General features: G+C 41.6%; 1 protein-coding gene across 1 annotated transcript; it reads right to left on the bottom strand.

Annotated features, from left to right (window-relative positions):
* Window positions 1-13069: 13069 nt before the first annotated feature.
* Window positions 13070-17312, bottom strand: LOC109036811 (uncharacterized). Its single transcript, XM_072301189.1, has 4 exons — window positions 16893-17312; window positions 16235-16466; window positions 15118-15308; window positions 13070-13593 (listed from the first exon to the last, which is right to left on the bottom strand). The coding sequence occupies exons 1-4, from the start codon at window positions 17228-17230 to the stop codon at window positions 13296-13298; spliced, it is 1059 nt and encodes a 352-aa protein (XP_072157290.1). The 5' UTR covers window positions 17231-17312; the 3' UTR covers window positions 13070-13295.
* Between the last annotated feature and the right edge of the window lie 203 nt (window positions 17313-17515).

Genomic DNA, 17515 nt, shown 5'->3' with positions numbered 1-17515 from the left:
CCCTTATAATTATCCTAAGGAAGTGTTGAGTCCCCGAAAGTAAAAGCTTCCACCTGTCGCCAAGGCCGAGAGGCCAGCAGAGGGTCTCTTGTCTCTGCTTTCCTCTCTCCTAACGCGTGGCCGTCGGTTCAGGTTTTCAAGAAGTTTGCATTTGCATCTCGGATGAGCATAGGTGGCGAAATTCGGCTGCGTCATCGAGAGAAAGAGCTCTCCCGTGATAGAACGCAACTTAAGTGAGACCGGCTGTCGATTAGAAGTCATCGCTCATCAGGAACCGAACATTTCTCGACCTCCGTGTGCTCTCTTCAATTGTTAAACGATAAAATCCCGACTAATGAGTTACGGGCACAAGATGCATGGTGTCGATCTCAAGACGTATTGATCGATGAGCTCGGTGAGAAATTGCCATATTGCATCGGACCCGGAGACGATAACAAGTGGCTCAATTTCAAATCGATGACCGAAGTGTGAAACCACGTATCTCCGTTCGCGACGTCGCAGACTCAGAGTGTTCGAAACTCACCTTTGAGTTTTAGGAGCCAAGTGGCGCATCAAACCCGATTTTCAGGCGCCATTGAAGATTTTCTAGGGGCCAAAATGACTTTTTGCCTATATATTACGGCGCAGTTAGTGAAAAGTTAGATGCAAGATGTTTTCGTAACAGAACTAGTGAGTAGCTGTAACTTGGAGAAGACAAAAGCACAAAAGATGAAATCGTGAAGAATAGAAAAAGCTTTCACTTGTAGTGCTGAAAATTTCGAATTATCACCTGATATGAAAATTCAGATTTTCAGTGGGCAACTTTTACGGGCCACGTTGGCGCAGAGCCTTCATTCTTTGGGCGCCATGGCCGATTTTTTAGGCGCATTTGGCGCGTTGGCGCCTGTGAGTCTCGAACACTGACTCAGACCCAGGGTGGCATGAAACTTGAGGAAGAAATGATCGATTGGAAATTTTAGTGAAATATTTCATTAAATTTCACGAGGCTGTGAAATATTTCATATTTTTCAGGGGCTAGAGTATGCTACCATTGCTACCCGCAATCAAAAACACATAAATAGAAGAAAGTCACAATTTTTACATTTTGCGAACATGAAAAGGAACTCGTGTTTTTCAATATATTTCATAAATTTCTGAAATTTCATGAAATATTTTACGTGAGATTCAAGCGCGCGAGGACGCGTCAAGATTTTATTATTCATGAAATTTAGCCACTCTGCGCAGACCTCCTGTCAAACTTCATTTTTTCTTCGGAAAACAAGTCAACCTAATTTCTTGAAAACTTCGTGAATTGAAACTTGTGTGATGTGATGTATGACACATTCATATTCGTGATTTTCAACGGGCTTCCTCTTAATTATTACCATGCCTGCAAGAATCGAAGGGAATTCAATGAATGTTCACCCCGCAGATTTGAAGTTTTCGCACACGTTAGTAGCAGTGCAAGCAAATAAACATAATAAATGTCGCTGAAGACATTTGTTGAATTTTTCCTCAGTGGTCGAAGCAGACGAAATGAACCGTTCAATGCCTCTGACTTCAATTTTTGTCGGAGGTTTGGAATACCGCGAGTTCCCCGCAAGTAGTGACGGTAATTAAGACGAGGAACATGAAAAATGTAAAGACTTCGAAAGTATTTCTATGAGCGATGCGTGTTCTTCGTCGGGCTCAGAATTTTGGTATTTGGCTTGGATATGGCTGAATCTGTCAGTTTCTTTCCGGATAAATCACTGTGCTGTGCGTCGTTGGCGCCGAACTCATTGAGCAGTGCCCTGCCGACTATGCACTAAAAATTCTGGGGTACTTATCTCTGCACGCTCGGAACTCCATGATTTCTCTCTTCGAGACATTTTCGTATCCTGTTGCATTAAAGGTAATCAATATAGAGGTCACCCCTTTCTCCCCCCTCACCCACCCCTCTCTCACCCTTAAAAAAAAGAGTGGGAAGTAGGATTTTTTGTCCGAAAGACGGAGCTGCAGGAAATCTGCCTTCAAAACTAAACTGCAGGGAACACGGATGTATACAGACGGTCACGGAGAAAAAATACTGGTGGAATTTACTATACCAATAGTTAATTTATTTGGCCTCTGCTAGGAATTGTGATCGATGTAGCGTGAATTGTGGTGTTATTTATCAAAATGCTATAGTTCATTTTACTATAACTTTAATTGAACTAACCATATTTTAGTAGAATGTAACCATACTTCATAGCAGGGCCCAAAATCAACTATCATTAGAGTAAACTTCACTAGTCTTTTTTCTTCGTGTAGATTTATTTTTTTTTTGAAAAAACAAGAAAAAATACACCTGTGCATCAAAATTCAAAATTTCCTCCCTCCAAACACCCATCTTTTAAGCTCTGATGATCCAAAAGTAACTACCGAAAATTGTAAAGCTCTTTAAACAAGTTAGTCTCAAAATTTAACGTAATACCTGGTCTCTGACGGACGTAGCCCTTTTACTGATTGTTAATTAATCATTTAAGTAACTAGGAGTAAATATTATTTTATCAGCAAATATGTGTAAGTGAGCGAATATTATCAATGTTTCATAGCAGGAGTCGCTCGATATCAACGAAATAGCTTCGCTGCGCAAATATACTTACTGAAAGTTATAATATGATCAACTTGAAAGTTTTGTAGTGTCCGCTCGCACTCATTTTTTATTTAAAGCTCAGAAGCTCGAAGCTATATTAGAGGCTGAATTTTTACCAATGTAGCCACGAATTTGCGTTCGCCCACCTCCAATCCCGCAAAGACTAATACGTGAAATTAATTGCTCCTTCATCTCAGCGCTTATGCAATTTGAGCTACCGAGGAATCTAAATAATTATTGTCGTGCCATGCTTTTGCTTTCCCCGTGCAGAGACTGCTAAATAAAATTTCCTATAGTTCTACTCAAATTCAAGACTAGCCAGCTGCCAGTTAGGAAATGCATGAAAAGATTTAAAGAAAGCTTAATGGCTTCTCAATCAAATATAAGAGATAAAATAGTGTACTTCCTCTGAAAAATACACTAAAAAAGATTGCATGTGAGATATATATTGCTTAGAATTTCACAAAGCTGTAAGAATTATGAAAAATATAAAACATATTTTCATGGGCTGGTATACAACACGCACAAAAAACATAAAAACAACACCATAATTTGATGCATTAAATTTCAAAAAGTATTTTTCAATATCTTTCATACATTTCTGAAATTTCATGAAATGTCTAAAATGATGGAGCTTTTTCCGCGCAAGTCACGTGATTAAAATTTTTAAAAAAAATATTATTAAGTCACTTGCGACGAATTTCTACGGCTCATCATCGGTGGGACTCAGCGACTGAGTCGCACCGATAAGCCGTAGCTCGAAACGCGTCTGACGTCGAAGAAATTCATCGCAAACGAGTTAATAACAATTTTTTAAAATTTTAATTTCATGAAATGTCCCGCACGAAATTTCAATAATTTATTTTTCATGAAAAATTGCAACCCTGGTTCTGCGACTTTCACCATCGATATGTGGTCTTACTCTACATGGGAAGAATTTTAACACCACGTCTACCAACGCGACGGTCAAATTGGCCTTCCATTCTGACAGCTTCCTCTCTAAGCAGTAGTCTCGAGTCTTATTGAAAAGGTAAGCGGACAACGCACAAAGGATCGAGTCAATAGGAGAGGTCGGACAAACTTTGGAAACTTTGAAAGCTAATAAATCCGTTTATACAAAATTTTGAGGTTCTAAAAGTGGTTCCATCGGTTTTCTCGTAAAATTGTCTGCTATAGCACCTCATAAAATTCTAAAGTGTGACGAAATAAACATAATAATTTGCAGTTTTGGTCAAAAATTTCATGTCCGACCTCTCTATATGACTCGGTCTGCTGTGCGACGGGGCCGGCCGAGAAGGCGGTCATGCGACCACCAAGAATCCCCTAATTAATGTTATGAGACAAGTTATGTCAGGATGCACAACCCTGTCATTTCCCGTCTCAAGAGCACAGAAGTGGACACGTAGCGTCCGAGTGAAGCAGTCCCGCCTCGGGACCAAAATTCGTCGTCTCAGACGTAAAGCCATAACTGTCCTTTGTGACGAGCCCTGTAGTCCGTGTAACTCCATGCCTTTCGGGGCTCACGCGGGAATGGAGATACGCGCTTTTGTCGGAGGAGCGACGAATTTCTCGTTTTAAAACAATGCCCGTTACACAAACCCACTCCGAAAGCTCCTATTACGAGACGTGCTCCCTGATAATCACGGCCCCGGCCGCGTGCACCCGAACGAGGCTGCCAACTGAACTCGGAATATAAAAAAAAAAATTTGGAAAAATTAAGAGGAGGAATGCACTTGCAAAGCCGGATTCGCCGTTAGGCTACTTAGGCTACAGCCCAGGGGCGTAACTTTATGAGGGGCGCACAATTTTTGGGAATTCTAAAACTTTTGTATACTTTTTAGAGCCTTTTGTCACTTTTTACTTTTGAAAACTAGCTTTTGGTATCAAATTGGTCGCAACTGGGTACCTCAAAATCGTTTGAAATCGTGTTTTTTTAGAGGCAGCTTTGAACTATATTTCTCAGTGGCGTGGCGTACTTTGCGATACATCGATTGATCTGCCATTTAAACCCATGGAAAAAGACCCATAAACAGAGTGCTCACAGCGACTGCCTTAATAATCGATTCTTTACCATAGCTTCAAATGGGGAAGTATCGATAATCGATCATTCACGCCACGCCACTGATATTTCTGTAACCCAACATCTTCCTTTAAGTCGTGAGAGAGGGGAAGGGGTTGTGTCCCCCCTCTCCAGACACCCTCTCTCCTACGATAGTGTCTACTTGAGGGGTGTCAAACAAAGTTCAGCCTGGGGGCGCTAAAAATGTGAATCCGGCCCTATGGGCATGGAGTAAGAAGGATCAAAAGGGCACATACTGACGAAACTGGAATAATAGCAGCCACAAGCAGTGTTTTTAAGCCGTATCCAAAGGAATAAAAAGAAATTTGAGCTGAAAATTAAAGTTTGAGCGCCTTGCGAGTTCAAGCCCCTCCCAAATTTTGAAGCCAAAGTTCTGGAATTTACCTTCCAAAATTTTGCAACTTTTCAATAAATTGACCAGAATTGAAAAGTGTTTGCTTAGAGGTGTTTGATATGAATTATATAATTTATTTTTACCTCTCTCACCTCCATCAACTGATGTGTCCTCTAGATAATTCTAAAATTACACAATTGAAACACTAGGATCAAAAGAGCGTAAATCTTAATGGGCTTCATTAAGGTGGAAAAAATAGGATTTTCTTCGATGAAGTCTGCGTAGCAAAATCGACTTCGACTTTTGAAATTTACAGGTCTAATCACACTGGCTCTAAGATGTAATTCAAGCTTCAACGCATATTATTTCATTCAAAAAATAAACAAAAAATTGTTTCATGCTGTTAAAAAAAGTCTGAAAAAATGATTTTGTGCTCTTTTGATTTTAATCATGCCTCACATTATTACAGCCCAATGAAATCCAAAGTTTGGGAGAACTTTGAAAAGTTTACTTTCTCAAGAGTGTAGTTTACATACCTATCCCTATAAGTCGCTCTAAAATTCATTGACTTACTTTCAGCCTTCACATTTTGGTGAGGAAAATCCAAAGGAGGAAATTATTAGGTGACACGATAGTCTCAAAGTTTTGAACAAATGCACACGGAGAGAAAAACCTCGTGCGTGGGACCCGAAGTTTAGGTTATATGGATCTCTGAGGTTTTCGGATTGAGCATCTGAACACTCTAGGTCCAGCTGCTGAGGTTTGGATCACACGTCTGACACTTCAGTTCTTACATCTGAAGTACTTCAGATGTGAGAACCGAAGTTTTTCGGATGTGAGAACCGAAGTTTTTCGGATGTGAAAACCGAAGTACTTCAGATGTAAGAATTGAAGTTTCAGATGTGTGATCCAAACCTCAGCAGCTGGACGTTCAGATGCTCAATCCGAAAACTTCAGAGATCCATATGACTTAAACTTCGGGTCCCACGCACGAAGTTTTTTCCTCCGTGTTTAGTAAAATTTTTCGTTATATTTGGTTACTTAACGGGTTTCCGGGTCCCGGAGTCGACGGTGAAACTGCAGAAACGCGTATCTCGGGTTGCGACGTTGCAAACTTCCGATCATACTCCATTTTCTAAATTAAAAATTCCTCGACGTGGCTTCCTGAAAAAATCGGCGATTTATCCGTTCTACGTGAGGAATATTCCGTGAAAACTTGAAGCCATCATGTTGCTTAGATTTCATATTTTAAAAAAAGAAAAAATACAGAGGCATAGATTTTGAAACACCAAAATCAAGATACGCGTTTTTGCAGTTTTGCCGTGAGTATCCGTCCAAACCGGGACCCAAGAGTCGCCACTTCACCAGGCAACAGCGGCTCAAAAGCGCTCGAAATTAACTTCCGTTACATAACTCGGAAAGAGACGGACCGCGGCTAATTTGAGCGCCCAATTCATCTTCCAAAAACAAAAAGAGGAAAGAAAAAACTGGTCAAAAACTTAACATGGGTTCGTTAAAACGATGGCTTGATCAATGGCGTTCTTCCGACCAGAGAAAGTGATCTGGGAGCAACGATGCCAAAACTCACCGTTCACCAACACCTCCAAGTCGAGTCCCACTACGAACAAAGGCCAAACCTGACAACTGCGCTCAGCAACGTTGCCGATTTGGACAAAACTCCCATATTTTTCATTGATCAGCCTAGGCTTTTCGGATGCTGTTCGGCATCCCTGCAAGGTCCGGAATTAGAGGGACCGGTATATCCTATATGTACCGGTCGCCCTGGGCGAGACGGCGGAGCTAAGCGTAACAGATCCACCGGAGCAAGCGGCGTGATTATCATATGAGTTCTCCTCCCACATCTGCATTTAAAACAATGTTTTCGAGGCTGATGAAAGTAAAAGTCAAGGCTAAGAGGAGGGGCGGTCCGGCGGGGGGAGGGGGGTTATTTTGATGAGTCCGAGGGCTCGTTAGCGGGTGGGGCCCAGCCCCGGGCATCGTTCCTTTCAAAATCAATGGATCGGAAGAATAATTAATTTTGTGGGGAATTATTTTAGATTGTTCATCGCTTCTCCGTTTTTTTTCAAAGCTCGCGTGCATGTTCACGAGCTTGCAGAAAGACCAGAGACCCTCCCCTGGCCTCTTGGCCTTGGCGACAGGTGGAACCTTTTACTTTTGGGGATTCAACAATTCCTTAAGGACAATTATAGGGGAGCAACAGTCATCACTCTCTTTTCGGCTGTTGACCTATCTACATGGTGGATGATGAGCTTTGGATGACGTCATGAGCCAATCATGAGTGTCATGAGCGTCACGAGTCCGCAGACTCTTAAGAACATCGACAAGAAAAAATACTCTTGATTCAATCAGATTTAGCTTAAATCAAGAACCAAGCCTCTTAATTTGAGCGAAGTTCCTTTTGATTTACGCTTAGGCCTTGTCCACACGAGCGCGGTTCGCGCGAACTCAGTTCGAGGAACTTGTTCCCGGAACAAGTTTTTAGCTGAACTGAAACTTATTCCTCCAAAACCCAAAATTTCTCCCGTACTCTGAGCTTCTAAATATATTTCTTTTGATGTGAATTGGCTTGTTTTCGTTTTTCACGTCCTTTACATGTGATCTTGACATTTATTTTTGTTACTTTGGCGGTCGTAATAATCTATTATTTTGCAATAATTGTATAGTTTTATTGAAGTTCCGATTCCAGTTCGGACGAACTCGTGTGGACAGCATGCCTCGTTTCAAGGAATAAGTTCCGCGAACTGCGCTCGTGTGGACAAGGCCTTCGATCTGATTGAATCAAGAGTCCTTTTTCTTGTCAATGTTTTCAAGAGTCTGGACTTTAGATCAAATGTGTTTCTCTTTCCAGTGCATGGTAATTCGGAAGGAGGCGTAAAAGTTAAGGGTGTGTTTCTACGAGACGCCTTAAAGCCACGCGCGCCTTTTCCCGCCGCCAAGTTTCTCTCGGGAGATAAGATCCGAGCGTTAATTAATAAATCGGATCGCGTTCGTAGATCTTCGTTTTTTAGCTTTAAAGAGGCACATCCGTCACCGGCCCACCGAATCGGAGCGAGGCGGAGAGATCCGAAAGGAGCGGAATTTGAAACAGTGGGCAGTGTGCAGTCATGACACTCTCCACCATCACTTTTACGCCCGTCGCGTGGCCGCGCGCCACCGACGTCAAATCTCAACCGAAAAAAGTCGAAGATAAGTCGACCGATAACGAAAATCGAGTATCATTAAAAATTTATCGACTTCAAAGCGCCTGCTATCCTCTCTATTCTAATAAAATCATTTTTAAGACGCTCGATGGACGGAGTGAGGAAGGGGAGTAAGACGGTCGATGCTCAGGAGTGAGAAAGGGGAGTTCAAAGCAGTGGCGTGGCGTGAATGATCGATTGTCGATATCTGGCCATTTGAAGCTATGGTAAAGAATCGATTATTAAGGTGTTCGCTGCGAGCACCCTGTTTATCGATCCTTTTTCATAGGTTTAAATGGCAACGCAATCGACATATCGCAAAGCACGCCACGCCACTGGTTCAAAGGTCAGAGTTTAAATAGAGTGGGTCTTTGTTTTCAGAGGCCTTTGCTCAGTCGTGGGCAGGTAGATGTGGTCTTGTCAAGGTCGACCTCCAAAATAAGAATCAAAATTCAGGGTAAAGAGACAGTCATTGAGAATATTGTTCGGCGGGAAATTTTTCTTTGAAACATCGTTTTGTTATTCAATTAAAATTACTTGTTAATTTCGCCCAACGGAGGATTTCGACTATAATTTCGACGGCATTTAAGGGCGCGCAGCCTCCGGGGGTTGGGCCGCGTAGCAGCTAGGGGGCAGAGTCCCCTAGTTATGCAAGAATAACGATTTAAACAGCGGGTAACAAGGCTAATCTTCACATAAATACCTACAAAACGTTTCGGCTGAAAACCCAGCATTCCACAGTTGGATGAAAACAGCAAAGAATCGTAAAAATCTTAAATCGTGGCTGCACCTTTCAAAAGTATTTTTTCATTTTCCTCTCTGTGAAAGGTACGGCAAAGCATTGCGTCTGTAGATTTTTACAATTTTTACTGCTTTTATCCAACTGAGAAAGGCTGGGTTTTCAGTCGAAACGTTTTGGTGGTATTTATGTGAAAATTAGACTTGTTACCCGCTGTTTAAATTTTTATTAATGTATATTTTGTCACGGGCTGCGGAGTATCAAACATACCTCATAAGTTATAATGGGCCAGTTTTTTCTTTCCTTCTTTTCCGAACTTAGAGGTAAAGAGGAGAAGGTTAAGTAAGAAAACTTTGTGAATGATATAGAGAACAAAAGGAATTTGGGTATATTATTATATTGAGGTATAATAGGAAAAAGGAGGTAACATGCATTTTCGATTCTCAGGTCTTAGAAAATAAATAAATCAATATATGGTAAGTTTTTACCCGAACCATTATTAAATGTTAGAGCCGAAATTTAAAAGGAATATGGATCAGTGGGTAATAATTCACTAAAATCTCACGTTCAGTTGGACTGCATAGGCAATAAACATATCGTTGAGTGCGAATAGTTATGTATTTGAAAAACACAGTTGCTGTCGCTCTACGAGCTTCGATGATGATCAGTGTTTTTAATCTATTGGTATAGGTAGCGTCCATAGGTAAAAAGTTCGCCTTCAGTTAAGATGCATAGGCAACAAACATACCGAAGAGCACGCGAAAATATCAATAAATCTCGCTCCATAAACTTCGCTAAACCACGCGTAAACCTATTTACAGATATCGTCTACTTGAGGCTCGCCTTCAATTTCGTCGGATAGGCAGCAAACAAACCGGGGAGCGCGAATAGTTGCCTAATCGAAAAGCACACATTTCTAGCGCTCTATGAACTTCAATGAATGACGATGTTTTCATCCTTTCAGTAGGAAGCGTCCACTTGAAGTGCGCCTTCATTTATGCTGCATAGGCAACAACCGTAACGGGGAGCTCGAATAGTTATCTCCTCGAAGGAGACACAATTGTATCGCATCGCTCTCGGAGCTGTTTGTGCCTATCGAGTTATCGACGATGTTGTGAGCCCACTGATTTCTAGCATCATGCGTCTTTCTTGTATTTTTTTTCCTTTGACCAAATTTTTAAACGAATTTTAATTCCAAAGAATAAATTCCTTAATCTGGTTTGAACCTGGGCTAATTTTGAAGGACCTCTTATTCTTATAACAAGAGAATTTGGCAGTGCTCATTTTTTAGACCAAAAAACAAATCGATGGCTAGAGCGCGAAACCAAGTATCCCTGGTAAAAATTGGCAGTAGAATCTGTGTTCCAAAATACCATAGACCCGCAGCCGGCTGTAAGATTTCCAATAGCTTCTATAGCCGGCGACACAATTTCTTAAAGCCTTTTATAGCCGATGGCGATTAAGCAACAGCCTGGCGATAAAGTGTGTGCTAAACGTTACTAATTACGGATGCTAGGACATAGTGAGTTATTGTACTACCGCTCTCTTTTTGGGCCGCAGTATCTTGATTTAATTTGCGAGGAAAGCTCAGTACTTTTGAAGGATGCCTGCCAATCCTAATATGTTGGAGCGCCTTCAATTTCGTATGATACTGTGCAATACATCTGGTGTGAAATAGTTGCTTCAAGCGCCGCGGTACGCTGCGGCGCGGCGGGCGGGCAGCCAGCACCGAACGCGCATTGGCGCCTACAAACCTAACTGGGATACTTCACGCATTGCGCAATGCGTGAAGTATCCCGGTTAGGTTTGTAGGCGCCAGTACGCCGCTTTGTGTTGGGCTCTGATATTTAATCTCGCGGAGTCAGCGTTTTTTAACTCATGACTTTGAAATGTTTGTACACTCTGTGTGGATTACTCTCATTTTAATTGATGAAAAAAAATATGTAGTAAAGGAAAATATAATGTGCGTTTTGTAAATATTAAGGTGATTCCGTACAAACTTAAGGATTTACAAAGCACAAGAATTTCTACACAATTTCTTATAGCCTTTTATAGCCGATGGCAAAAAAGCAACAGCCAGGCGATAAAATGTACCTAAAGCCCGGCGATAGGAACTATAGCCCGGCTGTATAATTTTTATCCTTCGTGTAGCCGGCCGTATGATTTTTTCCGCTTTCCACAGCCAGCTATATGATTTTCTATCGCCCTCTTCAGTCGGCTATAAGAACTCCCATGGTACTTTGAAACGCAGCTCCTATCGCCAATTTTTACCAGGGTATATACCTCCGTTGTGGTGATTCAAAATCTCCGCTCCTAGTTTATTTTTTTGAAGAGAAACAGGTCAATGGTATATGGTTTAGATTTACAAAATATATTCTATTAACAAAGGAGAAAAATCAAGGAAGTTTTCAAGAAATTACGTTGACTGGTTTTTTAAGGAAAAAATTAAGTTTGGCCAACGTCACAAACGGAGATGCGTGGTCTCCAGTTTGGCCATCGAAGTGACGTCGTAAGTTTTAGTCTATTCCAATCGAACCACTTACTTATGTTACAACGGAGAAATTCGACAGTGACCAATTGGACCACATTATGCAACAAGGAATATACTATTTCTAGCTCATTTTAAAAATAACACGCGTGCCATAAATATCCCCGTGCAGATAGGTGCTTTTATGGATGAGCCATGAATAGTGGTTCCTTGTTGCAAAATGTGATCCAATTGGCTGATAATCCTTGGATTCCAGGCGCTGTTTTGGCAAAGCGGCACGCAGAGCTTAAAATCTCAACGGCTCGCACAGGAATTGCGCACATTCTAATTTGTTCTCAGGTCGCGAAACAGAATCTTTTCCACTCGCTGCCTGCCCTTGCACTGTCCGGAACGCACACGGTCATCATTTTTTATCTCTTATTTGCGCTCAGGATCGACCGAAAGAAAGTGGTTCCGGCGATTTTATTTATCCTTTATTTTTTTTCGCCAAGGAAAGCATTGTTTTTAAGCGGCAGAAAGGTCATTGTCTGGGACCACTTTCGCTGGCAGACCCACCGTGGGGGAGGGAAGGGGGGACCAAAAGGACCTACAAAAGTATGTAAATTGACGGTGGTTTGATACGCCGCTGGAGGCTGCATCGTGTAGGTGCCGCACGGAGTTGCCAAACGTGATGAGTAATTGAGTTTTTTACGTACGTATGTATATGAGGAATTGAAGAGAACTTTTGGTGGTATAGTGTTGTGGCTTCGCACGATATGTCAAACCTGCACCCCACTGTAGTATGTGATGTGTGCAGTAGTGGTGGATGCCGACCGCAACGCCAAGTCCTGACGCAAGTGCAAGAGTCAGTCATGATCTTGGAGAAATTCCTTACAGTTGCGTCGTTAGAACCGGACCTTTTGATTTTAAAGGGTAATTAAATTGTCTTCCGCCCACTTCCGTGCAAAAAATCTCAAGGGCAATGGGGTTCTCCCGGCTGCATTCAGTCCCCCTAGCCTCAGTCCCCCTAGCCCACCCCCACTCTAGCCCACCACAAGGGTTGCAATTTTTCATGAAAAATAAAATCTTGTTTCATGTGAAATGTTTCATGAAATTACAGAAAAATATGAAAAAGATTGAAAAATATCTCTCGAAATTGAATGCAAAATTAAGTGAAAGGCGGCTGTTTTTTTATTTTTGGTGTTTTTTGTGCGTGTTGCATACCCAGCCCCTCAAAATATATTTTACGCGTAAAGAGCCTTCCATATATCTTTTGTCTTCTTTGTCTATAGCTTTGTCTATGAATTTCAATAATCGGCCCGCAGTTATGCCAATTGTATCGGTGGACACCTGACTAACTACCATACGGGGTAAAAAGCCCCCAGATCGAAAAGCCTAATATTCGTTTGGACCATAAAACATGTATTCGTTACAGGGGCTACGCCTCCTGATTGCTTCGCGGTCCAACCCCCCGAAAAGCTCCTCAGGCGTTAAGCGTTACGCGTTACTCTTATGATTATACGGCAGACGGGCACCTACTTAGTTTGAAAAAGAGGGAAAATGGTGAAAGAACGGGGCACGAATGGGTTAGTTCGTGTCGAGGTATGAAGAAAGTTATCACAGGTTTACAGGTTAGAAAAAAAACTGAGATGATTGAATGTATGTTTTTTTATTTTTTTATATTTTAATGATATGGTAATTCAATATCCGGAGAAAAAGAGGAGGTAAGTGGTGTTTAAACCCCGCTAGTATCACAGCAATACTCACAAGTCGCGTGAAACCGATCTTGGTCTCTGGTCCCCGGTTTACAGTCCATCTCGATAGATTTCGGTTGAAACAACGTAACTGGATTGTGAGCAACTTCATATGGCTCGACGATCTACGCTACTCGTTCTCGATCAGTCTCAACGCCCTGCATTACATTTGCTATACCACACGCGTTTGAACCCATCTTAAGTCTAAAGAAACCTTTTTCTCCCCAATTTTCACCCCAGCTGTTCTTGAAGATCCAGTAATCGCCTGCCCTCTTGTCCGTGCCGTATCCTACTCCAAGAACTGCATGATTTAGCATTCGCGGCATTGACGAGCAAAACATAGGCTTCATAACACCTTTCTTATAAAATTGCATGTCGGTTGCGTCGACAGCATTTGAGGAGGGTCCGTTTACTGCAATATGCCTGAATAAGATGGAGGAAAAAGAATAAGTTATCAACCATATGGAATTGGATTGCATTTTGCAAAAAGGAACCAAGAGCATTCCAATGACGCTAAAACTGAGCAACTTTTTTTACCTTGCAAATATTACTGCACATCTGAACAAGTTTTCTTTTTATTCGCAACTAACTATGAATTCGAGAAGAAAATTACCTTGGTTTTAACTTTATACATGACTTCAATAATTTGACTGCAAAGAATGTAAGTTGTACAATCATAGCAACATTGGAGTGCTCTTGGTTCCTTTTTGCAAAATGCAATCCATATCAGGTACGAATATATGGATTGCATTTTGCAAAAAGGAACCACTAGCATTGCAATGATGCTAAAATTGTGCAACTTCATCCTTTGCAATAAAATTGCGAAAATTGTGAAAAACTATGAAATTTAGATGGTAATTTTTGTCTTAAATGCACCGAAAAAAATAATATGCTGTTAAGCATCTAGGATGTCAAAAATGTGTCTGGTGATCCAAAGATGTTGCCTTTACTGCCTTCGCAGTTAACTTTACATCCTGTGAATGCAAATTCAACTGCATAGGCAATCAAGGCAGCACCCTAGGATCACCAGACACATTTTTGACATCCTAGGTGCTAAAACAGCATACCATTTTTTCAGTGTGTACAGTTTTTAGCGAGTAAAATAGAAACTATTAAGGGATAATCGGTTTTTCCTCCAAAACAAAAGAAGTTGCGCAATCTTAGCAACATTGCAATGCTAGTGGTTCCTTTTCTCAAAATGCAATCCATATGATTCAGCGGTGTCGTTATTTTTACTATATCTCGGGTTACTGAAGATGGGGCGAAATTCGGAATATTTGTTTTCAAAATGCACCAAAATTGACTGAATTTCTTTTCAGAAAAGTCAATACTTATCAGAGCGCGGTGCTGATAACTTCCCCCACCTCGCAATGGAAAATTAATTCATTCCCTGTGATTCATCAGTCAAGCTCATAAGATAGCTTTGCAGATGCAGCCGGCGCGGCGCGGCGCTTTATGCAGGTGAAACAGAATCATGGGTGGCGGTAGCCACCTCTGGACGAAGTCTAAACTTGACAACAGCGGAAGGCGTTCAAACAAAAAAGGTGGCAGCCAACCATACACACACGTAACTCCCTTATTCTGGAAATTGATTCAGTTCTAATAACCATCACAGATTTCAAGTGGTCAACCAACTTATATTCGATCGCTAAATCGAGTGTCTGAAAAACAGCAAGAAATGGTCTCTTTTTGGGAAACTCTTTGAGGGCATTTTCATCGGCGGATCCAGCGAATTGGCAACATTGTCTTTCTCCATTTAAAAATATGGAAATGTATCGATTCTTGGAGGGCCATGTGCTCCGACAAGAATCGATTATTTAGCGTAGGTTTAAATGGAGGAAATCCTGTGTTGCCAAATTGCTCCGCCTCTGGGTATTTTCCTCAAATAATTCACTTTTTAAGCGTAAGGCCTTTAAAAACTTCGGTATTTTGTTACATCATACTTACTGTTTAAGTGCACGTTCATCGCGCGGTTTCATGTTGATGATCTTTGTGACCTTAATACCGCCATCACCATCTTCACCTCTCTGGACCTTGCAGCTACCATCCTTCCCGGTGTAGGGATAGGACGCCTCCGTCCTTAAGCTATTATTCATGAGGTATTTAAAAGCATCGTCCATCCAACCTCCATTACATCCCTGCGTCAAAAATACCACGGTGCATTTAGTGTGCAGTACAGCTGGTGTGAACAACTGGGGAAGGGGAGGGGCGGGGGCATATGGGTCGCGGTTCATGTGGCGGCGACTTTTAGTGCGCAGCAAATTTTAGGAGGTGTTTATACAAGTAATTACTTATTTTTCTTTTTTTACACAGAATTGCCCTGAAAACGGGAGGTTTGAATTCACGCGTCAAGAAACATTAAATATCTTGATTGTGGGAGTCAATTTCAGAAATTTTTCATTTTTACCAGATTGCCATATTTTCGTATCGCAAAGACTGCCACGATAACGTTTAGTTTGCAATCTGACGTACGTTGACCACTGTGTTTTCATGAGCGGGAGGTTTGAATTCACGCGTCAAGAAAAATTAATTACCTTGATTAGGAGTCAATTTCAGTAATATTCGTTGCACGAATCGTGTTCTACGTTAAATTTTCATTAAGATACATGTATCAGAATGCTAAACTTCGTACCTTGTCTAGTGGTCCATCGGAACGAAATCAGTAACGCAGTATTTGTATAAGAAAACGTAGTCTACCATCATAAAAAATAAGAAAATAATGAATCCTTCGGTGACATATTCACGCACTTTTAACTGGGATTCTAAGAGTATCAGATCAGTGAGAAAATGGGGGGGAGGAGCAGACCACAGTGGTCAAATATTTCTGAAAATTATGGAAAATGACAGCTAAAAAAAGATTACAGTCCACACCAAATAAGTGAAGTTACAATTTGGCTTGGCTTTTTTATAATGGATTATAATACGCTGTTGCTTTGGGCAAGACGTGTAACAGTTACTCTTACTCCCATTCTGAGTGTAACTATGGGTAAAATTTCGAATACATATAGGAAAATTTTAATTCTTTTGACACAATAGAACGTGAGGTCTTGAGGACCATACTTACTTGATTTGATTTTGTGTCACAGTCTACTAACTGTTGTTCAGATCGTCGGGTCAAACTGTTGTTTTTAATGGCATCATTCGACTCGACTGCTCCCACAGTGGAGAAGGCCCAGCATGAACCGCACTGTCCCTGGTCTTTTGGTGGGGCAACTTTACCCTCCTCGAACCAGTCCTTGGTATTAGGTATCTCCTTAATTTCCTTTGAATACGTCAGATAATTTTCTTTTTCCACACTGAATCAAATTTTAAAAAAAATATGATTGTAACATAAAGACCTTGAATCCATTTTATTCCCCTACCGAGAAATTTTTCTACGGGGCGGGAGACTAACGTTCGATACTACTTTCAGAGGGATTTTCTCAAGAAAATTTTGGATTATTTTTGCGCAGGATTCCGAAAATTGAAATAGGCATTGATATCGGAACTGCACTCGAATGCGATATTTTCTCTCTAAAAAAACCACGCCTTTACTACGTTGAATTTCTTTGTTGAAATTGGTAAGTGAGTGCTTTAGTCTCCTGGCAACAAAATTGCGCGATCTCTAATTTGGAGAAAAATGACGAGTAGCTGAAAAAATGGAACCAATTGATGCGATACATCGCATGCCGTTCTGACACAAAATATGGCGTTCATCGAATCACCTTAAAAACTGATCTTACCTTTTCAAAAGTTTTGCGGAGTCCAGATTGGCCCGCCTCGTCAAGAACTCCTCCTGGGTCCAATCAGCCATCTCGTTAACGCCGTATTCCGCCGTTCCCTGCTCCATCTCGTTCAACGTGTCGATTTTCTCCAGGTTCTTCGCGAAGACGTGGAACCGCTCCAGCGCCTGCGTCGGCGACAGATACTGCCTGCCATACTTGTTGCGGAAAGACTCGAACTCCACGAAGTTCCGCTCCAGCTTCTGCTCGGGCGAGAGAGAGACGCGATTCAACCCGCGGGCTTCACTGCCGGCACCACACGCGATGAACGCGAAAGCCAAAACGAACACGGGAACCATTATTGTGGGAGTGGAGGAGTCTGGTCGGGGTTCGGTTTCCGCAAAAAGTGAGGGAACTCGATCGGCGACGCATTTTTATAAGAACGGAATTATCTAGCGCCCAGGTATGTTGACGCACGAGGGGGCACTTCAGAGGCTCACGCAGGAACTTATGCTCGGAACTGTGTTTTCGTAGAATCTATCCGGGAAAAGTAGCGATGCTCTCGACTCTCGAGAAATGAGCTTGTGATATTGTTTGTATGTTTTTCGAGGAAAAAAATCTATTCCCTATCTTTACTTTATAAT

The sequence above is a fragment of the Bemisia tabaci genome, chromosome 6 (genome assembly GCF_918797505.1).
Source record: "Bemisia tabaci chromosome 6, PGI_BMITA_v3".
Taxonomy (NCBI): Eukaryota; Metazoa; Arthropoda; class Insecta; order Hemiptera; family Aleyrodidae; genus Bemisia; species Bemisia tabaci.
Note: the sequence above shows the minus strand (reverse complement) of the source record. Positions and strands in the feature narration are given on the sequence as shown.